The following is a 26735-nucleotide window of genomic DNA, read 5'->3' on the forward strand; positions in this document are numbered from 1 at the left end:
GACAGTGCCTGGGCCATAGTCTACATTCAATAAATATTTGAATAAATGAATAAAACTTCTGGTATGAGAGAAAGGTGGTAAAGGACGTAAATGATGTTCCATGTCAGGCAGGGGAGAAAATTCTAGGAGAAGGAATAACAGAGGTAGGAATGAACAAGTTATGTTTACGGGTTACAAGCAAATTATCTCAAAAGAGGATTTGTGTAATGAGAGATGGGATAGATAGGAGGATGGTTGTAGCAGTCCTTGAAAGTCTAGGTGAGATCTTAAAGTAAGATTCTTTAGCTACTGTTGAGTTATTATAGATATTTGGACAGGGGGGTTACAAGTTGAAGTTTTAAGAAGGGCTTTCAAATAATCTCAACTGGATTAGAGTTTTGAGAGCCTGAGGGCGGAAGACCAGTTAGAACAATATAGCAGTGGTCCAGAGGAGAGATGACACAATGTGGACCTAAATTAAGGCAAGTGATAGTGGGGACAGAGATAAAATAGTCAAGAGAAAATTAAACATCCAACTTTGGTGAGTAGCATCTGGGGTCTTAAAAGCTTGCAAGCAGCCATCTAAGATACATCTACTGGTCCCATCCCATCTGGAGCAAAGGAGAATGAAGAAAACCAAAGACACAAGGGAAATATTAGCCCAAAGGACTGAAGGACCACATGAACCAGAGACTCCACCAGCCTGAGACCAGAAGAACAAGATGGTGCCTGGCTATGACCACTGACTGCTCTGACAGGGATCACAATAGAGGGTCCTGGACAGAGCGGGAGAAAAATGTAGAACAAAATTCAAATTCACATACACACACAAAAAACAGACTTATTTGGTCTGACAGAGACTGGAAGAATCCTTGAGACTATGGCCACCAGACACTCTGCTAACTCAGAACTGAAGCCACTCCCAAAGTTCACCCTTCAGCCAAAGGTTAGACAGGTCTATAAAACAACACACCCGAGGAACGTGCTTCTTAGTTCAATCATGTATACCAGACAAAAAGGGCAACACCTGCCCAAAACCAATGATGAGAGGGCAGGAAGGGACAGGAAAAATGGGTGGATGAAAACAGGGAATTGGGCTGTGGAAGGGGTGAGTGTTGACACATCGCAGGGATTGCAACCAGTGTTATAAAACAATTTATAAATTGTTGAATAAGATACTAATTTGCTCTGTGTAAAGTTCCCCCTAAAGCACAAAAAAAAGAGACAGTTCAGAGGCAAAGTCAACAGTAAGGCAATCACAATGAAAGGTAGAAAGAAAGAGATGGATGGAGGAGGCACTTAGGAAGAAACATCAGCAAAACATGTTTGTGAGCTGGGGCAAGAGGAGGTGTCATTTCCAGTAACAGGGAGATTTGGCACGAGGGAAGAAAGGCTTGGCTTTCAAGTATAAAACCAAAAAAAAAAAAAAAAAAAAACCCATTGCCGTTGAGTCGCATTCCGACTCATAGCAACCCTATAGGACAGAGTAGAACTGCCTCATAGGGTTTCCAAAGCTGTAAATCTTTTTTTTTTTTTTTTCGAACACCAAGGATTTATTTATTATTGCTGTTAATGATAATAGTGATGAACAGTTTTTTCTCTCTTTTTTTAAATTGTAGTTTAGATAAAGGTTTACGAGCAAATAGTTTCTCATTAAACAGTTAGTACACGTATTGTTTTATGACAATGGTTGACAACCCCGCCACATGTCAGTGCTCTCCCTTCTTGACCTTGGGTTCCCTATTACCAGCTTTCCTGTCCCCTCCTGCCTTCTAGTCCTTGTCCCTGGACTGTTGTGCCCCATTGGTCTTGTTTTGTTTTATGGGGCTGTCTAATCTTTGGCTGAACGGTGAACCTCGGAAATGACTTCACCACTGAGCTAAAAGGGTGTCTGGGGGTGATACTCTCGGGGTTTCTGTAGTCTCCTTTAGGCCAGTAAATCTGGTCTTTTTTTTGTGAGTTAGAATTTTGTTCTACATCCTTCTCCAGCTCTGTCCAGAATCCTCTGTTGTGATCCCGGTCAGAGCAGTCAGTGGTGGTAGCCAGGCACCATCTAGCTGTACTGGACTCAGTCCGGTGGAGGCCTTGGTAGCTGTGGTGAATTAGTCCTCTGGACTGATCTTTTCCTTGTATCCTGTTCTCTTCATTCTCCCTTGGTCCCGAAGGGGTGAGACCAGTGGAGTATCTTAGATGGCTGCTCACAGGCTTTTAAGACCCCAGATGCTGCTCGCCAAGGTAGAATGTAGAACATTTTCTTTATAAACTGTGTTATGCCAGTTGAGCTAGATGTTCCCGAGAGCATGGTCCCCACAGCCCTCCGCCCAGCAATTCAGTCCCTCAGGGAGTTTGGATGTGTCTGTGGAGCTTCCATGACCTTGCCAAGGCTATAAATCTTTACGGAAGCAGACTGCCACATCTCTCTCCCATGGAGCGGCTGGTGGGTTCCAACTGTCAGCCTTTTGGTTGGCAGCCGAGCACTTTAACCACTGCACCACCAGGACTCCTTCCTTTCAAGTGTAGGGGGAGGCAAAGTGGTCAAGTCTAGTGGTAGATACTTGTAGAGGTAGAGTGTTTTATAGGTGATAGTCCCTGGGTGGTGCAAGTAGTTAAGTGCTTGACTACTAACTGAAAGGTTGGTGGTTTGAACCTACCCAGAGGTGCCTCGGAAGAAAGGTGAGTTGGAATCCACTCTACAGCAGCTGGTTTTTTACTGTCTGGAACTATTTCCAGGTTTGTGGCTATGTTGTGGACACACAGAGTTATTTTTGTGGAAGACTCAGTGACATGGGAAAATGTGCACAATATAATGCTAAGTGAAAAAAAATCAGACGAAGGAGAATAAGTCATTTGTGGATGGTATTATTATGAGTACCTTTATGATTTTCTGTATTTTCAAAAATTTCTACAATGAACAGAAATTGATGTTATAATCATAAAAGAATAATAAACGTATGCATCTGTGCATATCTCTAAAAAGGTCCCTGGGTGGCACAAACAGTTTGAGCTCAACCACTAACCTAAAAGGTTGGCAGTTTGAACCCACTCAGTGGTACCTCGGAAGAAAAGACCTGGTGATCTGCTTCTGTTACGGTTACAGCCAACAAAACCCTGTGGAGCAGTCCTGCTCTGCATATGTGGGGTCACCTGAGTCAAATTGACTCCAAGGCAACTGGAAAAAACTGGAGCAGAAACAGGGAGTGAATAAACAGCCTAAGGGAAATAGGGTAGAGAAAGAAGACCTATGGACTGAGGACTAACCTGGAGAACCAGCAAGTCCACCCACCAGGAGGACAACTTTGTCTATTATTATGCAGAGAGAGTATTTTAGCTCCTCTTTGTCCATTCCAGAATAAAATCTTGGCTTTACTTTTGGATAACCAAAACGCCCATTAAAGTCCCCCCCCCGCCCCCAACAGAAGATCAGTCTGTCCTCAAAGGTAAGTTCTACCTCTTCTTTGTCAGAAGCAAGAAAAAGCTTCTGGGAGCCTTATAATAGCATTTTATCCCCTCTTACAGTTTATAAGTGAGCCCTAGTGGTGCAGTGGTTAGGAGCTTGCCTGCTATCCAAAGGGTCAGCAGTTCGAATCCACCAGCCGCTGCTTGGAAACGCTATGGGGCAGTTCTACTCTGTCCTATAGGGTCGCTATGAGTCGGAATCGACTCTATGGCAACAGGTTTGGTTGGTGTCTTAGTTATCTAGTGCTGCTATAACAGAAATACCACAAGTGAATGGCTTTCACATAGAGAAATTTATTCTCTCACAGTCTAGGAGGCTAGGAGTCCAAATTCAGGGTGCCAGTTCCAGGGGAAGGCTGTAAGGCTTCCTCTGTTGGCTCTGGGGGAAGGTTCTTGTCATCAGTCTTCCCCGGCCAGGGAACTTCTCAGTGCAGGGAGCCTGGGTCCAAAGGATGCCCTATTATCCTGGCTCTTGTTTCTTGGTTGTATGAGGTCTCCCATGTCTCTCTACTCATTTCTCTCTTTTATATCTCGAAAGAGGTTGACTCAAGACACAACCTAATCTTGTAGATTGAGTCCTGCCTCATTAACATAACTGCCTCTAATCCTGCCTCATTAACATAGAGGTAGGATTTACAACACACAGGAAAATCACATCAGATGACATAATGGTGGACAATCACATAATATTGGGAATCATGGCCTAGCCAAGTTGACACATATTTGTGGGAGACACGATTCAATCCATAACAGCTGGTTTGGGTACAGTCATAAAGGTTTCAGAATGTTGGGGTTCAACTTGGTACTGCCAATCAAAAATTTAAATGTCCGTATAATTTGACCCGGCCTCTTCACTTTTAGGAATCTATGCTATTGAAATGCTCATACCAATATACAGTACAGCACTGATAGTAATATTGTAATATTAAAAATAAATAATTTAAATGTGCATTAGTAGGGATATGACTGAAACTGAATAGTTGTGGCCTATCCATAAATTGGAATGATACGCAGCTATTAAAAAAGAATGAGGTAGTTCTCTATGTACTGACATGGAAGGGTTTCCATGATATATTAGAGAGTTATAAAAGTAAGTTGCTGAACCATATAATGTAATTCTATTTTCACCTGAGTATATGCATTTGAATCTTTGTGTGAGTGTATATATAAACAATATAGGCATGGAAGTAAGTCTGGAAGGATACTTCAAATATTAACAGTGGTTACTTCTGGATAGTGGGATAGAGAAACTTGATATAGGAATGTGTAAAGAAAAATGTTAAAGACTTTTTTAGAGCATGTATTACTTTTGTGGTTTAAAAAAGTGTAAACTCATCAGCTTGCTTTGCTGGCACATTGGACGCTGGCCTGTTTAGCACTTTTCTGTCTTCTGGGATTTGTATTGCCAAATTTTTATTTTTGAGAGCTTTCCAACCCTCTTGCCTTGCCTTCCTTTTGAGACACACTGACTGTGGGATCCTTATCTTTTCTTTGAATGAACAAGACAAGACAAAACTCCGTTCTGCAAGTCGAGGACGAGTAGTTTCAAACTGTATTGGGCATCAGAATCACTTTGGGTGCTTGTTAAACATCCCTACCCAGTAGGTTCTGATTCAGTGTGTCTAGGTTGGGGTCCAGGAAACCTGATCTTTTAGGAGGTCAGTGAGAAATCCTGGTTTCAGGTACTGACGTCTGATTGTGCTCCCCTCCCCCACTTCTGTCTCTGTAATTAGCAATTGGCAAAAGGAAATGAGGGAGCAAAGGATGACTCATCGTGGCTATCTCTGTGGGTCACAAATGGTTGGGTTCATCTGAATGGGAAAAAATGAATAAAACATAGTTTAATAGACTTGAAAGTTTAGTAGTTTTTTTTTTTTTTTAAAGTAGCCTATGTTAAGTGGGCCCTCTGCGTTAGCGGCTGATTGCGTGGGCTTCCTAGTCAGTGACTCCAGCCTGTGAGGTGCCATTCAATAATGGCTACCTTTGTCATTATGGAAGGGGTGGAAGACCTTGGCAAGTCTTAGAATTCAGGTACTTTTCAAGTGAAGTTTCTGATTAAGATGAGGTACTATCTATCCTGTCTAAACAGTTTTTAATCTGTTAGAATGATGTTTTCTTTGTTACATACAAAGTCTGTTAACAAGATACCCATTGTGGGTTATTTATATCTCAAAGGGTGTTCTAAGAAACATAAACCCAATTGCTTCTAACAGTTAATCTTGGGAACAGAAGTAAATAGGAATACTTCTTAAGTACCTTTCTAAGCTCTCAGTGAGGCTGGCAGCCATCAGTTAAATCAACCATTAGGTTTATTAGTTTGAGAACAAAAGCATCAACTTGGGCACAGTTTTCTAATTTGCTCCTCATTTACTCTGCAATCATTTATTCAGAGGCTACTCTGCCTAGTGGACATTAGATAACTCTGCAGATAGAAGCCAGACAATCATGAGCAGCTGGAAGTCCAGGGGTATCAACTGAATGGAAAAAAAAAAAATGAATAGAATTCAGTTTAATAGGCTTGAAATTTTAGTTGCATGTGTAAAACAAAAAGTACATTCCTTAAAGCAATAGCCTTGTTCTTTGTGTAGTCTATTTTAAGTGGGCCCTCTGGCCCAGAATGATCAACCTTGGATTTGGAGCTTTAAGGAAATGGTGGTTTTTTAAAGAATTTTTTTAAGTAACGTAGTTACTAAGCAACTACCGTGACCCACTGCTAAGTTGGAGATCAGCGGGCAAGTCAGTTCCCAAAAGAAGGGAATATATAAACAATTGGTTATAGGAGAAAAAGGCTTAAGGAGACATTGGATGTATTTTTTTTTCTGGGTTCAATGTGTACTTCTGCCTTTTACTTACTTACTTTCTCCAAGAAAGGGCTGCCTCGTCAAAAATCTCTCTGTCTCACATTGCTCTCTTAGTCAGCTCAGAGGAGAGCCAGAGAGGAGTGAACTAGAAAAGATCCCGGGCCAGGGTGGAGGGCCGAGCCCTGGAGTTGGGCCAGTGTCCAGGCGACCTCTAGGTCTGGCATGTTGCTCTCAGGCAGTCCAGGGCTTCTGTGACAAATTGGTCACCACCTTTAGATTTGGATACGTTGTTGATATTGATGTGTTGCCTTGTAATCCTCAGAACAGGAGCATTGTCCAGCCGTTGCCTCTCCCACCCACCCTAACATTTAATGGGTGAGTCAGTAATTTAACTACTTCCTCCAGAATTTAAGGGATGGGAGTAGGTAATGAGGGCAGATCACCATAACAGCAGTTCGTGATGAATGAAAGAGCACACAAATTTAACCAGTTGGCTTCATTGATGACACAGCGAACCAAAGGAAACTTTGTTGAGAAGACGATGTTTGTGTGAGTTAGAACTCCATCTCTCCTCTTTAGGCTGCTTAGCATTTACCTTTATACCCAGCTGAAGGTCAGGTTGCTTTGCTGAGGGAAGGGGGAGGGTCAAGTGTTGGAACAGGTGTTTTGTTTTCTGCCTGTAGACTCACACAGATTAGATCAGGATGCTTCTTGCCAGCCCTTTGTGGTGTGTGAAAGTGCTTTTGTGGAATTTCCCCCTGGAAATGTGTATGTGTGTATGTGTGTTTTTAAAGCAGTTTCCCTGACCTTCAACCCCTACAATGAATTTTGACTTCCTTTAAAATCAGCTTTTCATAGTGAAGTATGCCTGTTTTCTTCCATTTCCACAGCTTGTGCCATAGATGTGTTCCATTTTATGCAGCAATCATCATCCTAAAAAATGTAAATTGTGTAAATTGTGTGTGCATTAAATGTGAATGTCAGATTTTAAATGCACTAGGAGAATGTTAGAGCAAAGCAGTCCTACAGACAGACTTTTATAATAGTCGTACGACTGTAGTTAACTTTCCTATATCGGGTTTTCTTAAATTGGAGTAAACCGGTCGTTTCCAGAATGACAAGGTTGTTTCAGGCTGTTGTGATGGTCTCAAGGGATACAAGGCTGGGCGTGGACCTATGACGCTACTGACTACATGATTTTGGAGGAGAGAGGTATCAGCCACCTTCTAGGTTTGAGAGAATTTGTGTTTTAATGTTTAATTGTTAATGAGGGCAAAGACACTGCTAAAAGGGAAATAAACTCAGGAGAGCTTTATCTCCTCGTATGGTTGTCTGGTTTTTTGTTTGTACCTTTGTACTGGGTCCCAGTCTCCCCCTTTTAAAAAAGGTAATCCAGGAAGAAATTTTTTTCCCCTAACCTAGGAATGAAATAGTGGCCGCGGGTCCTTTCCAGCCCTTCCACTCTGCATCTCAGGGCCATCTGTTCTCTGAAATCCGCTTTTTTGGAAAGTTGCCTTTCCCATCTGCTCTCCTTAGGCTTTAGTGCCTGCTCTAAAGATTTATAAAGGCCAAACTGGAACCTCTTTCTAATTGTTGTTCTTTAAGGATCAGTGAGATTTCAAGGCAGATAAAAGCTTTTTCCATTTGACATTCCCAAATGTTACTCTGTTTTTCAGGTACATTCTTTCCTTCTGTTAGTTTGGGTGTGGAGGGAAGTCTGTCTTTCTGGGCTTGGAGGAGGAATTCTGCTTATCACTGCAAAGATTGACTGGGCTGCTTTGAACCCAAGTGTCCCCAGATTTTTGGTGGCTAGCATGCAGGCTGGGTTCATTCTTTTCCTCTTCTTTCCCTTGTCTCCCTGACAGAGTACAGTCGCTTTGAATCAAAGATACATGACTTACGAGAACAAATGATGAACAGCAGCATGAGCTCTGGGTCTGGGTCCCTCCGAACAAGCGAGAAGAGGTCCTTGTATGTCAGGTAAGCTGAACTTCTGAGCACCAGACTCTGTACTGGAAGAGGGGAGCTCTGCACCAACCCAGCCCTTCTTGTTTAACTAGTGGGGTAGGGAGTGTGTACTCCCAGTACTAAAAAAAACACTTCTCACTGTGTGCTCGGGTTGTGTATTTTATGGTCAGTATCTCCTCCCTTTTGTGAGCTGGCTTCATCCCTTTTGCTCATGAATGACTCAGTACGAGATAATTTCAGTTTGCTCTAATTGTAGAATATTGTTGGGTGGTTGTTGCTAGTCAGCATTCAAATAGCACTCGAACGTTCAAAGTACTTTGCTTGCAATCTGTGATTTGAGGGACAGCTTGGCACCCCCCTTCCCCTTTCACATATGCATAATAGACATCAGGATTTGTATCTGAGCATACCAATTATCATTATGTTTTGATACAGGGTGACAAACCTTTTAAGAGACCAAAGAACTGACAGGTTGCCGCATTCCGGGTTTTTTTATTGTGTTTTCATCCCTTCCCTCCCCTCTTCTATTGGTCTGGTATATCTATGAATCATGGGACTGGAGCAGATATATAACATCAAGTATATTTCCTGTTGCTGCTGAAAGCATGTTCTGAGATACTGTCCAAGGCTGAACTTTTGAATCTTGAGGCATATTATAATACTTTGTCAGGTCAAAGTACAAACCTCATGGGGAGTTTTACTGCTACGTGAACACTGTGGATTCCTTGCAGAATTAGCGAGTTTCCCTCTTCCTTCCTGGAACCCTGGTGGCTCAGTGGTTAAGCGCTTGGCTGCTAACCGAAAGGTCGGTGGTTCGAACCCACCAGCTGCTCCATGGGAGAAAGATGTGGCAGTCTGCTTCCATAAAGATTACAGCCTTGGGAACCCTCTGGGGCAGTTATACTCTGTCCTATGGGGTCACTATGAGTCGGAATGGACTTCGCTGGCAACGGGTTTGGTTTTTTGGGTTCTTTTCCCTCTTCTTGCCTTGGCTTCTTGGCAGAACTCCAACAATCTTATGCAAGTACATTGTATCTCCAAGCTTAAGTTCCTTAGAGAAAGGTGATAGGCTTACTCCTCTGAGCCAGAAGTAGCTGTGTGTGCACAAGTGTGGAGTTGCATCAAACTCTTGAGCTGAACTTTGGCAGGCTTTCTCTAGTGGCCTCTGAAACCTGCTGGGGGAGGGGAGGTTACATTTGCTAGTTGCCTGGCAACTTGATAACTGCTCTGTCCTATGTGAGATGATAGTGAATCAATGTAAATGCTAATTGCAGTTCTTTTCACAATGCTTGATTTTCTTTCTCCTCAGTTGGTAGTCCCTGACCCTATGGCAGGGAGCCAAGGGAGCTCATCTTTGAGCCTGAAGCCCACTAGAACCCTTCATGTTCTCTTCTAAAATGAACCCTCAACTCACCTCCTTGTGTGTTGAGAGCAGCTTTCTTCACATTTGCTGTGCTCACCTCCTGCTGTGAAGGGAAGAGAATCGTGGGAAGGCTGGACTAGTCACTGGTGATCTTTGAAGTCTCCCAGAAAATAAAATCCTGCCTTCTGTGACTAAGCCCGTGCCCTGGGTCTGCAGCCTAGACACTGGGGCACTAATGCGGGGAGTCAAAAATGTGCTGTCTTGCCTTGAGAAAGGGTAATTCTTATGTGATTTGGTCAGGATTGTTCCGTTCCCGTGCTTCCAGCCCCCGCAAATGTGGCACTCCAGTGTGCGTGGGAAGCTGCTCTTTAGGCAAGACGGTTTCTTCAGAGAGCTTTATTTTTAGATTTCCCCTCTCCGCCTATCCTGTGCTAGAGTTCTCCCTGCCTGAGCAGGGAGAGTGGAGCATTGAGCTCCCTATTAGAACACCCTTCTCTGGCCCGGGCCTAATGTTGGAGAGAAGGATGGAGACTCATAATTCTGTTTCTAGTGAATCAGTCTATATAATGTTAAAAACCTAAATGCACAGAGAAACACCTACAATTAGTGCAATAGAATATATTTATTGTGAGTAGATACGATTCGAATCAGGCAGCATCAACTGAAAAAGTATAGAGAAGGCGCTCCGAAGAGGGGACAGTGAAAGCAGGTTATATAGGCGGAGTCCAGGCAGGGTAGTCTCCTGAGGGGCATTATAAATTCCTTCTGTGTTGGTTTCTTCCAGGAGGGCTTCAGGGTCAGTCAGTTGCAAAAACAGTCATTAAGGACATGCCATGTATTCTAAAACATAGCTTCCAGTCAGATCCTGGAGTTCCTGCTTCTCGAAACTGCCCGCACATAGATACTTCTCCAAAAGAGCCCAATGCCTAAGGCAGAATGGTCTCCTCTAAGCTGCTTTACTAGGCTGTTGTTTGACCTGAAGGTGTCTCCAGACAAACCAGTTCCTTAAAGGCTCATGGTTCAAAAGGACACCTAAGGGCAAATGATCTGAGCGGGTCACCCCAACTCCATGAACCCAGAAATCTGGATTCCAGGAGAATTAAAACGGTTTCTCAATAGTCTGCCCTCAACCTTGTCTAGATAACATCTGTATCCTCTGAGGAAAATAAGTATAAACAATTGTATTTATATATCATTTATATGTATATATATTATATAATAGAGTTAGAATATAAAACTGTTCTAAACTAGAATAGATAACATTTGGGATCACTCGACTTAATCTAGGGAGATACTGTTTTATGGCTAAAGCAGTGAGCTGAGGTTCTCTGCTAAGCTGACCCCTTTACTGGAGCCTGGCTTGCTTTCTTCCCTTTCACTCCTGTTTTTGGCCTTTCACTCTACACTGGTTCCTTTTCTTCAGCATACGTAAAAGAAACACATTTCCTTGGTACCGATAATCCCTTCAACTGTTGTCTTGTCTCTCTTCTTTTGCTCACTGGATTTGCCAAATTATATGCCGGGAAACACTAGTTCCTCAGGATGTTACTAGGTATTGTGTGACAAATCAGCTCTGTGGTTCAGGAAGCAGGGCAAATGCAGGATTAGACAGAGGAAAATAGGTTTCTTTACTGTAGGATTTTCTTAATTGCCAGGAGGGAGTACAGTAGGCAGTGTTTCCCCAAAAGATAGGAGCATGAGACCTTAATTTGGAGAAATCTGTCTTAACATCTTCAGGAACTAATACACAGGTTGGGAAATGTTGGCGTCATCAGTACTTGCTGCTGCTACTTTTTCAAATTGCCTCTCTTTTAGTAGCCCAGAGGAGCAGAAGTCCAATTCTCTGTCAGTAATCAGCAGTGACCCCTTAGTTGTCAAATTCAGTGACTGGTTCACTGGTTCTCTGACTTTGGTCTGACCTCTTCACCACATTTGTTTCCACAAATTACCTACTTCTTTCTTTAAAGGCTTTCTTCCTACTTCACTCACCATTGCTCTGTATCTTTCATTAGCTCTGTCCCTAAATGGCAATGTCATTGATTTTCATAGCTTCAGATACTGTCCTATAAATGACATCTCTGATCTTTTTACTGAGCTCCAGACCTGCATGTCAACTACTTGCTGGACATGTACATAAAGCTGCCGTCCCACTGCCTCAAATAAGCCGCTCGTTCACAATGGACTCCCCTCCCCCACCTTACTCTCAGTTAATTGCATCACCCTGTCATGTGGAAAAGGGATTAGATTTGTTCTGTCACCCAAGGCAGATTTCAGCTCAATGTAAGGAAGAAAGAGCTAATGATTAAAGCTGTCTGAAAATGGAATGGACTGCTTCCAGACATAGTAAATTTAATCTTTTGTCACTGGAGGTGTTACAGAAGAGTCTGGATAACTGTTTGCCTGGGTGTTGTAGGAAGGGTTGAAACTAAAGCAACAGTCTGGACAGGTCATGGATTACCCTGCTCAGAAACTTTCAGTAGTTCCCCAGAGTCTTCAGGATAAAGGGGAACAAACATTTAGGGAACACCTATGTCTTACTTATCTAGTGCTGCTGTAACAGAAATAGCACAGGTGGATGGCTTTAACAAACAGGAATTTCTTTTCTCACACTTAGGACACTAGAAGTCTGAATTCAGGGCACCAGCTCTAGGGGAAGGCTTCTGTCTCTGTTGGCTCTGTGGGAAAGTCCTTGTCTCTCCAGCTTCTGTTCCTTGGCTCCTTGGTGATCTTCATGTGGCGTGGCATCTGTCTTCTCCCATCTCTGCTTGCTCACTTGCGTGTTTAATCTCTTTTATATCTCAGAATAGATAGACTTAAGACACACCCTACACTAATACTGTCTCATTAACATAACAAAGAAAACCCATTCCCAGATGGGATTATAACCACAGGTATAGGTTTAGGATTTACAACACGTTTTTGGGGGATACAATTCAATCCATAACAACCTACTTACATCAGGACCTTTGTTATTATTCTCTTTAAATAGCTTTAAACATCCTTTTACTAATGCTACAAAGTAGACATTATTCCCATTTTCAGGTGAGCAAACCGAGAGCCCAGTTACACAGCTAAGAAATTCCCAAGCTGGAATTTGAATCTGGTTGTTCTGACTATAAAGCTTGGTTAGTACACCATTTCTCAAACTTGCTGGATAGGAATCGGTTGGAGTGCTAGTAAAAATACAGATTCCTAGGCTCCCTGTCTAGCCATTTGGATTCACTAGGTCTGGGAAAGGAGCCCTGGTGGTGCAGTGGTTAAAGTGCTCAGCTGCTAACTGAAAAGATTGGTGGTTTGAACCCACCAGCTGCTCTGTGGGAGAAAGATGTGACAGTCTGCTTCTGCAAAGATTACAGCCTTAGAAACCCTATGGGGCAGTTCTCTGTCCTATAGGGTCGCTATGAGTCGGAATCAACTTGACAGCAACAGGTTATGTGGAAGGCAGTAGGGCACAGGGCTAAGAATTTGGGCCTGGTTGGAGGGTAGAGTCAAGGAAGCAGCAGATGTGATTCCTGCCCTCTGGCAGCTTGCCATATTGTCAGAAGATAGTAAGCAGCAGGTGGTCAAAGTAGAGGAACCCTTTTCAGTTTTGGTGTTACCTCTTACTCTTTTTGCTGTTGGTTCCTCTTGCAACATGTTTCTCCTCCCTTCCCTTCCCCTGGGTATCTATCCTTCTCTGGTGTGCGTGGGTTTGCAAAACTATTTTGAAGCAAATAACACCCTCTTATAGTTGCACTGAGGCCATAGCAGGTGAAACCCTAGGGAGCTGCAGCTGTACTAACCATAGGGGAGATGGGATTTGTGGAGCAGGGAGCAGGAGGAAGAAGGAAAGACAACAGTGTTTGGAAAATGAAACTTGATTTTAAAGTCACCAGTGACTGAATGGAAAGGACTTCCCCACCCTCCATCACACTTGAATCAACTCTTAAATGGTATAGGCAGAGTGAGCAAACCCACTCTTTCTGCCGGCCGGGGGCCTTTGCTCTGCTGGTGAATTTGCCTTGCACACTGGAAAAGTCCATATAAATATGCCTCTCTTGCTTAACTCAGGTCATTCGTATGTACTATAGGGTAGGTTAGCATTCCAGGGACCCTCCTAGCCCTATGTTTATTTATTGAATGAATGAAAGACCTCATCTTCCAGTGGTTGCCAAGAGACTCGATAGTTGCAGAGATAGCTTTTCAAAGTCTGTTCAGGCTAGCCTGGCTGCATTCTTTGCGGCCACAGGACAGCACTGAGGCATTTGGGAGTCCTGGTCTCCTGCTGGCCGTATGCCATCACAGTCTTCTTTCCCACTCCGGGAAGGAAATCATGTTGGGGCATCTGTAGTCTTGGTTCAAGAAACAATGTCAGGAATAATGGCTTGGTCATCAGAGACTGTCGCTTCTTGTCAACAAGCAGACATTAATTGTGCAACTACTTATGTGCTTAGCCCAGGGTGGTGCTTGGGGGAGCCTGTCTTTGTTCATTAATGAGTTTCAATAGTGGATTAAGAGGCCAAGGAGGCAATATTGGCAGGCTTCACTTATCTGACAGAATTTAGGGGTGATGATAGTAAGCATTAAAAAAAAACAATTTATGTAAGTGTTCCTGTGACTTCTCGTGGAGCTGCCTGTTCCTAGATCATAGACCCCAAACACCAGTCCTGGACCTGTACTTATAATTCCCCCATCTGATCAAGTAATCTGCAGGTACTGTGAACTCTAAATATTCACACATTGTGGGTTGATTGGTCCTTGAATGCCTCTCTAACTTCATAATGGCCCTCTAAGACCTGAAACTTTGAGGTAGACTAAGGAGAAAAGTGCCCTTACCTGCTCTCCATGTACGCTTCTTCAAAGTGTGCCAGGGAGGCCTGAATTGCTTCCAGCAGCACTCAGTCCTCTTGTGATGACCCATCTTGAGTCTACCTGAGTACTCAGGTTTGGGCTTTTAGGCTGCTCTTCAGAAGCTGCTAGAAATTTCAGTTCTCTCATTAAGGTCAGGGACTGCTGAATGACTGCTGCTTTATAGCTCTCTGTGCATGCTTTATATGGACCAAGTAAGGGTGGGCCACTCCATTTTCCAATAATATGTGCATTTTATCCAATACTTTTGGGCCAAAGGAAAAAAGTAATGTGTTTGTTAGACCCCAACTGTTGTGGGAGAGAAATAAAGTGGTAGAACACTCTGACAGATAGTAACTGGTATCCTGGGAGGCCATGCCGTGGACCCTCCCTGATAGCCTGATCTCATCCATCGCTCGCAAATGCTCATAACCCCACACAGAGCATAAAACATGGTCTCAGTCCTCACAGGGTTTTCACTGTAGCAATAGAATGTGAAAGGTTAAAAAAAAAAAAAAACTGCCCAAGAGTTAAATAGCAATAAATAGGAAATATAAAAAAAGGGTCACTGCCAAGTATATGAATTTAGAAGGAAATTTGGAGTGTGAGATGTCCCAGAGAAGAGAAGGACTTGGGCTGGGCTTCAGCATTTACTGAGGGGGATGACAGGAGATGCAGAACATTCCAGGCTAGACAGATGGCTTGAGCTACAGGTAGAGAGGTGGGGAAAATACTAGGTGAGTTCAGTGGATACAAAGGAGCTCTGGTGGTGCAGTGGTTAAGTGCTTGGCTGCTAACCGAAAGGTCAGTGTTTGAACCCGCCAGCTGCTCTGCGGGAGAAAGATGCGGCAGTCTGCTTCCATAAAGATTACAGCCTTGGAAACCCTGTGGAGCAGTTCTCCTCTGTCCTATAGGGTCGCTGTGAGTGGGAATCGACTCAATGGCAATGGGTTTTGGGTTTGGTTCGCTAAAGATACCACAGTGGCTATGCCAGATGCTTACGATTTCTCTGCAGTTTTTAGACCCAGACCTCCAGCTTTGGATCTGAGCTGCAAGACTTTTGCCTAGTAATCTGTTTACTTTGAGTTGATTATATTCCTTGCCTTCCCATCAGGCAGAGAGGTCATAGCTGAAAGGAGGATTGGGCAAAGGCCTCGGAAGCACGTGCATTGTCCCTGTGGGTGGGCGCATGCAGCTCTTAGTGGGTAATATTTTAAAGGTCAGCAGTTAAACAAAACTCTTGGAAACACTTTCTCCTTAGGAAGACAGGCAATGGCATTTCCACCCGGAGTGCTGGAGATTGGCTTGGGAACTCTCAATCTACAGACCCTAGGAAATGTGTGTCTGCTTTTCGGTGTGGGGGTGTGATTCAGAGCAGCTTCAGAAGGTTTCTTTGTGTGTACTTTCACTTTGTTTTTATATTTCAGATTTTCCCTGGGCCACCCTCCTTACCTTGCTCTTAAAATAGTTCAGCCTTTTTCTGGCCTGGCTACCATATTTGAGAAGTTGCAGGAAAACCCAGGGTCTAGATCACCCTTGCTTCATGGAGGTGTATGGCCATCACCAAGGAGGAGCATATTCAGGGTGGAGAAATAATCTTCTTTCATGTATACCTATCACTGGTTTTAGGCTGAGGATGTTAATATTCCATAGGCTTTTTTCTCTCATGACATGAAATTCTTTTTATCAAGACCTAGAAAGTATAAAGGGGTTTCTAAGGCTTTTAGTCTCCCAACACCATATTGTCAGACAAGCTGATATATGTGTATGTGTATGTAAAAATATATATATTCTATATATTCTATAATATATAATCTAATGTATATAATATAAATATATATGTAATATATTTGGGGTAGGACCATCAGGGTAGAAGACTGGTTAATTATGGTATTTCTTGAGCATCTAGAGACAAATAGGTTTTGCTTTCTTTTTTCTCTGCCCACTCTCCTTTTGAATCAGAGGTTGAAGTAGTTGGGTGCTGTGTCATCTGGGCCTTGCATGCTATAGGATTTTGGTCCTGGGACAGGGGTTCGCTCTGATTCCAAAGGGGCAGCATCTACCTTGGCTCTCTCTAGTGCCTGTCCTAGGGATAAAAAGGGGACCAGGGGAAAGGATAAGTAAGTGTTGTGGAGAAAGGTGCTCCTTCATCGTCCTACCAGGCCTAACCCGAGGCATTTGTAACAAGGGGCCAAACCCTGTCACTTCATTAGGATTTCTGGCTGTTCCTAAGAGAGATTGCCATTGCTAGATGGCCATATTTTAGCATGCTTCTCAAATATCATAAGTAGGTAGTGAAAATTTTTGTACTTATTTACATACTGGTTTTTGACTACATGTGTCATTTGAAAGGCTGTTTGACTTTAATACTCAGGCCTGTTCTGCTTCACAGAGTTAGTTTCCACATGAAAGTTTAGCACTGTTATGATAAAAAAGATGAGGCAATTAAGTTGGTCACGCGGGGCCTACTAAATAAATGCCAGACCTTAACTGGATAGATCAGGCTGTCTACAGTCAGGCCCCAACCTGCCACTCTCCTGAGTGCCCTTTGCTGCCCCAGCCACAGGTGGACGCTCTACCGATCCCTGAACACACCGTGTTCCTCTCGCCTCCAAGCCTTTGCATACACTGTTCTTTCTAGCTGGAAGGGCCTCTCCTCATCACTACCTTTTGAAATCCTGAACCTTAATTGAATTCAAAACTCAAGGTTGTAACTTTCTGAGACCAGATGTAATCTGTACTCTGAATACTTTTCAACTTTGGTTTGTCCTGCTTTTGACACTCTTGCTACAGCATAATATACCTTCTGTCAGATAGCAAGCTCTACAAAAGCAGAGACTTATTTTACTTTTGTATCTCCCATAATATCTAACACAAAGTAGGCTCAGTAAATAAATAATGGCAAAATCGTATTTTCTGGACACAGACAGGTAGAGAGTTAGCCTTGTTTTCCTCTTTCCTTTCTCTTTATTTTTTTCGTAAAATATAGCTTGACTGTGACTTAGACCTCATCAAATTTTTCTGAAATTGAAGAGCCCTGGTCTGAGAGCTGCCCACCATCATACTCTAGACGAGGCCTTCTGCATCTCTAGGCCTAGTTTTCATCATCTGTGAGGGACTTTTCTAGCTCTTAGCTAAATATTGCAGCAGGAAAAGAGGCAAAATGGAATGGATTTAGAGAAAAACAAGTCAAAATCATGATGAAGGAAGGAAGAGTTGAAGGAATTATAAGTGTTTAGCCTGGTAGAGAAGACCTGGGAAAGACCCAGACTCATTAAATGCTTGACCTGGAAAGAACTTTAGAGAGTGTCTAAGAAATCTCTTTTATTAGATAGGCAGTTGGATGAGATGACCTCTAGGGCTCCCATGTTCTGCAGTGTTCTGCAAGGCTCTCCCACTTGCAGTTCTGATTGATAGAAAAGGAAACTCTTGTTACTTCATCTTTTAGAGTCCTCACTGAAAATACTATGATATAACCCCACACATGGGTAATTTAAGGAACCCTAGTGGCACAGTGGTTAAGCGCTCGCTGCTAATTGAAGGGTCAGCGGTTCGAACCCACCAGTGGCTCTGCTGGAGAAAAGACCTGGCGATCTGCTCCCATAAAGATTACAGCCTAGAAAACCCTATGGGGCAGTTCTTCTTTGTCCTGTAGGGTTGCTATGAGTGAGAATCAGCTCGATGGCACACAACAACAACATGGGTAATTTTACTAAGTGTGTTTTCTCTTTGGCTTTTATTTCATAGTGTATCACAAGTTGAAATTATAGTTCAGGATTTCAAACTCAAATGTTATGCTTCTGTGTCTTTAACAAAATCATAGTTTAAAAAAGTATTGTCCATTCTGTTGTTCAGTAGTCCTCATTCATTCATCATTCATAAATTCATCAGACAAAATCCAGACAGACTTGGGTACCACTTTTTATTGGGCAATTGGAATTTTACAACTTCCTTTTTGCCTTGTTTGCCAGAGGACTTAGAGCCAAACACGTTCCTCATCTGAAGGAAATGACTCAAACCAGGTGCTTTGTATATCTATTTCCCACTTTCTTTTTAATTTACTTGCTTTTTTTTTAATTGTCAAAGTAACACCTGCTCGTGGTTAAAAAAACCAGACAGTGCTACCAGTACCATTCCCAGTGTGCAGTGGTAACTGCTGTCATTCTTGTTGACTTTGATCTGTGTTTATTTTGTTTTTACTTAGCTTATGTTTTGTCAGTTGCCCTCAAGTTCATGCTTACTTATGGCAACCCCATGTGTGCAGAGTAGAACATCTCCATAGGGTTTTCAAGGCCGGGATCTTTCAAAAGCAGATCGCCAGGCCTGTCTTCCAAGGCACTCTGGGTAGGTTTGAACTGCCACTGGGATGTTTTTTTGAAAGGGGGGGACATATTTACAACTTTGGAAGTGAAGGAAGGATACAGTCTCCTAGAAAATTCCTTCTGGTCTGCTGTTAGGCCGCTGTGTCTGGTGCTGACTGGACTGGCCTTCTTCTGCCATCCTGGCATTCAGAGTGCTGGTTTCCTGGCATTTAGGGTTGGGATGATCACTTCGTCTTTCACCGTGTGTTTCAGGGCCCTGTTTGATTATGACCGGACTCGGGACAGCTGCCTGCCAAGCCAGGGGCTCAGCTTCTCTTATGGTGACATTCTACATGTCATTAATGCCTCTGATGATGAGTGGTGGCAGGCAAGACTGGTGACTCCACATGGAGAAAGTGAGCAAATTGGTGTGATCCCCAGTAAGAAGAGGTGAGTTGTCATGATTATGAGAGGACTTTCTTGCCCTCTTCCTGGTATTTACTTCTTCTTTTTTCATATCATACTATAAGTTCCTTGAGAGCAGGGTATGTGTCGTATTCCTTTTTTGGTAGAGAGTTGGTGTTTCGGGACATAGTTTTGACTGAATGAGTCAAAAAGTGCTGCTGTGCCTTGCCACAGCCCACTGCTAAGACCAGTAATAGGACTTCTTTTTGACTCCAAAACAGGGTTGAAAAGAAAGAAAGAGCTCGATTGAAAACGGTGAAGTTCCATGCCAGGACGGGAATGATTGAGTCTAACAGGGTAAGTGGGGATCCCCAAGGAAGTCAGTCAGTATGTGAAGAGGGATAAGAAGCTTGCACTTCTGGTTGATATATAAGAGAACTGGGGAGCACAAAAGAATTATCTCCTTTTCAAGGGGCTGGCTCTGTCCTATCGGAATACTGACCGCTCGTCAGAAAGCAGAGAGGGAGCACTTTAAAGTCCATGGCTAGTCTGTATCCCTTCCCTGTGGCTAGCTGGCTCTTGAAGATGTCTTGAAGTTGGACTGTCTGGAAGGCTGACTTGCTTGGGTTAAATGACACTACTTGTGGGTGTCTGGCTGCAGACACCTGTTGAAGCTGTGGGGATCTTGACTATAACCTAACCTCATCATCCAGCCAGGAAGGCCAGCCCCAGAGCTCCAACCTCCTTTCAGACCAAGTGAGGCATGAGGTATCTCTCCATTCACCCCTTTTCTTCTATAAGCTTCACAGGCCAAAGAACTTCTGGAGCAGTAGAGGGAAGAAAGAAATGGAGTAGATGACTCTGTGTATGTCAGTGGCACCTTAGGGCATGTGTCCAGGAGGCTACAGTGACTTTTGTTCTGTAGGAAGTAACAGTGAGTGCTGTGAGTCTGAATTAGGTAGAAAACTCTTACATCCCTACAACATTTTTCTGTAAACATAATTTTCCTCTTACATCAACATTCATTTAATCTCATAGACTCCATTTGTGAGAGATGGTCTTTTATTTAGCTCACCATTGTCTTCATTTTAGTTTTTCTTGCATGCTTTAAAATCCATTGTTCTGTTTTTTTTTTTCTTCTGTCCTTCCCCTCCATCTTCATGTTCTTTCACAGTCGATCAAAACGAAACGTAAAAAGAGTTTCCGCCTCTCTCGAAAGTTTCCATTTTACAAGAGCAAAGAAAACATGGCCCAGGAGAGCAGCATACAGGAACGTAAGTAGCAGCAGAGTACAGAGAGCAGACCATCCACCGCCCTGTCCTCGCTTCCTCATTTGCACCTTCCCTGATGAGAAGACTGGGAGAGTTTGTGTGTGTACCCATGTGTGCATTTGTGTGCGTGTGTACTTGTTTATTTGCACAGAGTCAGGGTAGAAATCAGTTTGCCCAGGGAGATATTGGGTCTCATTTGTCCCGCTCCTCACTCAGAATGAATGTTGGAGGCTCTGAGGTAGAACTTGTTCAAGGGCCAGCCTACCAGGAAGTTGCTGGCACTGGTGTTGGACGTGCCAGACTGAGTTCTACTGTTGTGATGATGAACAGTTTTCAGATTTTTAGGGTTAGAAAAATGGTTTAGAAAGAGAACAAGGTCTAGGGGCTCAGTATTGCTCTCCTGGCTTCGTCCTCTTGTGTTTTCTTGCCCGTAGTTTCACTCATCTTTGTCAAGAGAAGAGCCTTTTCTTCCCTGGCCACCTAAAGTTGGGGGTACTTCTTGAATTACATGCATGTGCATGAGTGCACATGATATCCACACAACTCTTAACAGACTTACTGTCATCTTAGAGTGATTGCAGAGCCATTTTTCAAAATAAAATCCTTTCTGCTTAAATGAATTGACATGGAAAGGTTGTTGCTCAAGGGTCCAAATAAAGATTTATTGAGAAACGCAAAGTTGGTTTGGTAGAAAAGGGCATAAAGTTGAGCTAAATTAACTTTAAGAACCCATTTAATGGTGATAAATCTTACTCTACCCTATGCCTCAGAAATTAACTGCTCTGACCGTAACTTAAACATCAGGTTGGGCTTGTGAAATATTTTCTTGTTTGTTTCATTGTGACTTTTATAAACATCTCTCGTTTACCAGTGACTCTTCCATCTTACATGGAGGGGTCTTGGGGTTCTGGGCTGTTGGGACTGGCAGGAGACTGATGAATTCTGATAGGAAATGTTGTTTTCTGTGGGCCTGCTTGGTGCATGCTCATGGTATAACGTAGGCCATTCCTGTTTGGGGTGGTACCTGGTAGGTACAAGGGTGCCCTCATCCAGATGGAGGTTATGATTCTTAAATCCTGAGTAGCTCAGTAAGAGGCAACAGATGAAGTTAGTTCTGATCGCGAGCAATAGGAGACAGTCTGAGACAGAGTCCTGAGGTGATGTCACTACAGTTCACCAGATGAGTCCAAAAAACTCCATGCAGAGCCCAGCCTGGTGAGGTGTTTGCTGTTCCAGCTGGGGTGTAGGGAGGGTGCCTGTTGGATGACGGAGTTGAAACTGCCTAGTGCTTGTTCTCCAGAAGCTGAACTCGTCTCCTGGGGGCTACCCAACTCAGGTCAGCTTTGAAGGCCACACCCCAGATTGCATGAAGCTTTCCTTAAGGGACGGAATGAATCAGTATCGGGTGAGAGCTCCTTGGGATGGTGATAATTGTCTGCCTACCTATCACACATAGGTGTTTGCTCTTTCATGAACCCACAAGGGGAAATGCTGATTTCAAGGGCAAAGGAGAGACCTGGGTTCTACAACTCCAAATTTAGTCAAAGTGGTGCTCCAAACCTTGGAATGTCACCGGATTGTCTGGCAGGCTTACAGGCTGTAGATCACCTCAGAAATGTAGTTTGCTCCAAGGCCCTGTAGCAGCAAATTGGGCAGCATGAAGTCTGCATATCTTGCCTCACCCGGGATGTTATTTCTGTAGCAGAGTTCTTAACCTCACTATAGTTATAGGTCTTCATAGTATTTCATACTTCTGTCACTAATGCTCACCTGGCTCTGTATTCTTCCTTCCCCTTGTCTTTTTTCTCTGTTTCCTCTCTTCTCCCCAATTCTTTTCTTCCCTCCCTCCCTTTCTGTCCTTGCTGTCTGTGAAATCAGGACTTCCCTGGGTTAAGTGACGATTATTATGGAGCAAAGAATCTGAGTAAGTCAAAGTTATGCACCATTAACTGTATTTCTGGCATGAATGGAAATACTGGGGGTGGGGGAATAGGGGATATGGGTGAAGGTGAAGGGTGAGGGGAGGGTGGTGTTTGTGAAAACTGATACCACAGCAGGAGGAGTGTATGTGCCTCTGATGTCACACTTTTGCTCTGGATCCCTGGCACCCTAATAAATCCCCATCATTCATGTCTGTGTTTTCCTTTTGTACCTTTAAGGGGTAGGGAGATATCTTGGTGTCCCTCCTTAGAAATGAGGTGGACAAGAAGTGTTACTACAGGGGTGACCAATCAGTTAATCTCTAGACTGTTGTTGAAGTGAGGAGTGCCAGCTGGTTGGGATTCTTCTAGTAACACAACCCTTAAGGATTGGGTTTAGGAATTCAGGCTGCTACCGTCTCTCTAACTGGGGGCAACCTGCAGCTGGGGTGGCCCAGCAGATCCAGGGGCCTGAGCAAACAGCCATGAGCCCGCCTTCCACATAGCATCTCTAAGGGGCTGAGCTGATGATAGCCTCAGCGACATTTACGGACCATATCTCTTTAGTGCCTTATCTTGGACAAACTTTGACTGACCTAGAGTAGAAAATGAAGGGACATAGATAATGAGGCCTTGCTGTGTGCAAAGATGCACATAGAAGCAGCCATGTTAGGTGGGTTCTTTCAGCATACATTCTCCTTCAATAAATAACAAAAGTACGACAGTATAGGAGTTTCCTCAGGGCGTCACCCTCAGGATTGTTCAGGAACTAGTCATGTGTGGCAACTCTACCAGTCCTTCCTGGGGGACCACAGCATTATCACGGTCTAGGACAGTATTGTCTTGGCTGAAACAAGCAGTGTCTCTATCCATAGTGTGTGTGTCCATGTTTCATCTTCATAAGCCTGTTTTCTTGTGAGGGGTGGGCTTTGTTTGTGCCAAACTGTGTCTTGTGTCTCCTGTGAATGCCAGCTCCTTTGTTTGCACTTTCTCTGCCCACACTCAGATATGGGCAAATCCCAGTGATCTAAAACAGGAGGGCCGTTTTGTCCTCCAAGTGTTCTTGTTTGTTTGTTGTCTCTGTTTTGACATGTCTGTCTTAAACGGTGGTTGGAGGAGCATCCCGTCACTTCACCCCCACCCTGAAGCCAAACCTGCCTTCTTGGTAGTGGCAGCAAGAGGGATGTTGGCTTCCACCAAATGGCCAAAGCATTGTTCCCTGGTGGCTGCTCAGTTCATCCATTGCTTAGCCTCTTGGTTCTGAAGCTTCACACATTTTGTACTTCAGGGGCTCTGGCTGGGCAGGAAATTCTAGGGCAGCCTGGTCTCTGGACTTCTTTATGTTACTGTCACTGTCTTTCCTCTCCTATTGTTAGCTTGAGTGATCAGTTTTGAGGTAGGGTTTGGAAACCATCCCCTACAATTCTTTTGATGCAGATGAAGAGTGTGTTGCTGAAGAAAGTGAGGAACTTGGCAGACTGAGAGGGTTCTGGGGGCGAGTATGAGGTGGCCAAAGGCTCAGGATTGGAGCTGCGCTTCCAAATTGGTAGCCTGGATGTGGCATACCTCCTGTTGCCTGATTTGATTGGCAGTTCAGTGTTTCTCTCCCGGAGCATTTGAGTTTTGTGCTGTGTGTGATCTCTCAGTGGTGTGTTCTGAATTGGCGTCTCTTTCTTGTTGGCTTGCAGAGGGAGTGACATCCAACACCAGTGACAGCGAAAGCAGTTCCAGTAAGTGTGTGTCATTTTCTCCCATGTTGCATAGCTCCACCGTTTGTTCCAGCCATTCTCATTTCAGTGTTGCATGGCTGCTATTTCTGTTCAGAGGCTAGTGCTTCTTTTAGCCATCTACACTTTAAGATCTTGGAAATGCTGTGGCCGGTTCATTCTCCATATGGGATAAGGTTTGCCTTGTGGATTAAAGGAGAGTATAAGACTGGTAGTTCTGGCCAGGACCTGACTTAAAAGTATCCTGGGGCCCTGGAAAGGTTGAGCTGCCAATGAGTAAATTACTGCCCTGGGCACTGTGGGGTGTAGGTGCTGCCAACGTTATAGATTTGTTCAGAGACCGAAAGAAACTGGCTTTTGTCAGATATTATCCTGAACATGCCTTTCCAGGGCACTAGGAGCTGGGTTAAGGCTTAGAGTTCCTTGGTGGCACTAATGGTTAAGTGCTTGACTGCTAGCCGAAAGGTTGGCTCTTCAAACCCAGCCAGAAGCGCCTTGGAAGACAGATCTGACGGTCTGCTTCTGAGAGGTTGCAGCCTTGAAAACCCTGTGGAGCAGTTCTACGCTGCACACAAGGGGTCACCATGAATCGGAATCAACTAACCACAACAACAACATCCTTGCCTTTTAGCTGAGTTAAATGATCAGAGAATTGCCAAGTTTTCCTTTGGAGATCCCATGACCAGACCAGAAAAGCCACAATTTAAACCTCATGAACTTGAGGAGCAGTGGCCTCTCAGTAGTTGTGGTGGCTGGAGGCCAGTGTAAAATCTGTCCAGGAGTAAGCCTCAGAAGAAGCATCCTGTGGCTTGATGCAGATACCGCTGCCTTTCCCAGCACCGCTGTCAGCTACTTTGGGACCTCCAGGCATCCAGCATCAAGTGGGTTGGCAACTGTTTCAGGAAACGCTCATCACCACTAGGCTATATGGAACTCTACCATGAGAGAGCAGAGCTCAGCATTGTTCTCAAAGGGTACTGGGGACCTTAGCCCAGCCATGTGCCACTTTCTGGGTGCTTCTTCCACTGTTGGGGGGGCATCAGTAGACCCTTAAAAGGGTAAAGTTAGCATGCAGCTTTGGGGATCTGCATGAGTGCCCTCACTTTCCTACCTGCAGATGAGGGGATCAGGGTAGTGTGTCTTGACCAGTTGAAACTTCCCTTTGATTCTTACCAGAGCAAGAGAGCAACTGAACACAGTTGACTGTTACCTATAAGAACTGTTCCTAATCCTACATGAGCTTTTGAATCCTGTTAATTATTGGTCTTTGTCCATTTTCCTTGCTTTGAATTAAATAAAGAATTCACCCAAGGATAAAGAAAATTATAAGATATCGTCATACTCTCAAAGAACTTACTGTTTGCTTAGAGAAGCAACATACAATAAAATAAAAGAATGATGAAAGATATCAAATCTGCATGGCAGGTTGTGTGATGTAGGCACAATAATAAAAATTCAGATTAGGTGGAGAAGCCTTCTTGCAAGATTTGAAATGAAGTTTATTCTTATATGCCAAATAAAACTTTCTTTTTGCTTTAAAAATAAATAAAATGAAGTTTATTCATACATGATAAGTAAGATACATATTAGTGTAAAGGATTATGAGTAGGGGCACCAGGAACAGATTTGACAAAGGTGTATTAGACTTTGATAGGCATTGATATGCAGGAGAATTTGACTGTAACAAAGATTCACTTTAGTCAATAATTAGGGATGACAATAAATAGAGAGATTAGGGCCAGATTATAAAAGCTTTAGGACATTTTAGCTCAGACTGAGGATAAGCAGAGAGGAATCACAGGGTGGGGTGGGCTGTCCAATAATACAAACAATATTTTATGGACATTTTCCTGCCACTGAAATGCAGAGTGGATTAATTGAATAATATTCTAGAGGAGGAAAGGATGGACAGTATATTATTGCAGTATACCAGACTAGAACATATATCCTAGTATGAACTGAAGAACTACATGTGGGTAAGAATCAGTATGACTACACATTAATTTCAAAAGTAAATCTGTTATAAATTATACCATGGTTATCATTATGGTGTATCTTTGACATTTGTAAAAAATATTTTGTATCATTAGCAAAGGTGATCTTATTTGCCATGCTACTAACAGCTACTAAAAATAAGCTATTTTTATTAATACATTTTATCATTTTAAAAGTATATAAGAAAGAAAATAATATCCACACACACACACACACAAAAGAACTGTTCCTAAGAAATTGGGGAGTTTTTTGGTGGAGGCTTTATGGTTCCTGGGTCATGTCCCTTTGCTCAGCTAAGAGAGAACTACTGGCTCCTGCTCCAGAGGCAGTGCTTTCTCACCCAGTGGAAAGCAAAAGGACCGTGGGGCCGTTGTCAGTGGCACTTGATAGGGCTGTTTTCTGGCAGAGGTGGGGGGTGGTGAATGTTGTAGGGAGATGAAGACACAGAGAGGCAGATCATAAAGTATTAACCCGTCTCCCTTTTTTGTTGCAGAAGGACAAGAGGATGCTATTTTGTCATATGAGCCAGTAACACGGCAAGAAAGTAAGCCCCCTTCTGAGAGTCTTGCCTTCGTGCTAGTCTCCTAGCCTCCTGTGGCGGCGGCGGGAAGACCCTGGGAGAGTGGGAAGGCGTGACTCACTGCACATCTCGTCCCTGGGTTCCTTCTACTTCATCCTAGTATTTTAGGGAAGGCCCCTCAGTGTGCACTTCTCACTATACTT

The 26735-nt window shown here is 43.5% G+C and overlaps 1 protein-coding gene across 3 annotated transcripts in view; it reads left to right on the forward strand.

Moving 5' to 3' along the window:
• DLG3 (discs large MAGUK scaffold protein 3) overlaps window positions 1-26735 on the forward strand; it is a 60293-nt gene that overhangs the window by 27576 nt on the left and 5982 nt on the right. For 2 of the 3 annotated variants that reach the window (XM_004380112.2, XM_004380113.2), the window contains 6 exons: window positions 8102-8216; window positions 18969-19145; window positions 19382-19457; window positions 20275-20374; window positions 23979-24020; window positions 26506-26556. In XM_004380112.2, the coding sequence (XP_004380169.1) occupies window positions 8102-8216; window positions 18969-19145; window positions 19382-19457; window positions 20275-20374; window positions 23979-24020; window positions 26506-26556 (561 nt within the window). Of the gene's footprint in view, window positions 1-8101; window positions 8217-18968; window positions 19146-19381; window positions 19458-20274; window positions 20375-22249; window positions 22296-23978; window positions 24021-26505; window positions 26557-26735 lie in introns of all 3 variants that reach the window. The other variant, XM_004380111.2, reaches the window with a different exon arrangement.

The sequence above is a fragment of the Trichechus manatus genome, unplaced genomic scaffold, assembly GCF_000243295.1.
Source record: "Trichechus manatus latirostris isolate Lorelei unplaced genomic scaffold, TriManLat1.0 scaffold00070, whole genome shotgun sequence".
Lineage (NCBI taxonomy): Eukaryota > Metazoa > Chordata > Mammalia > Sirenia > Trichechidae > Trichechus > Trichechus manatus.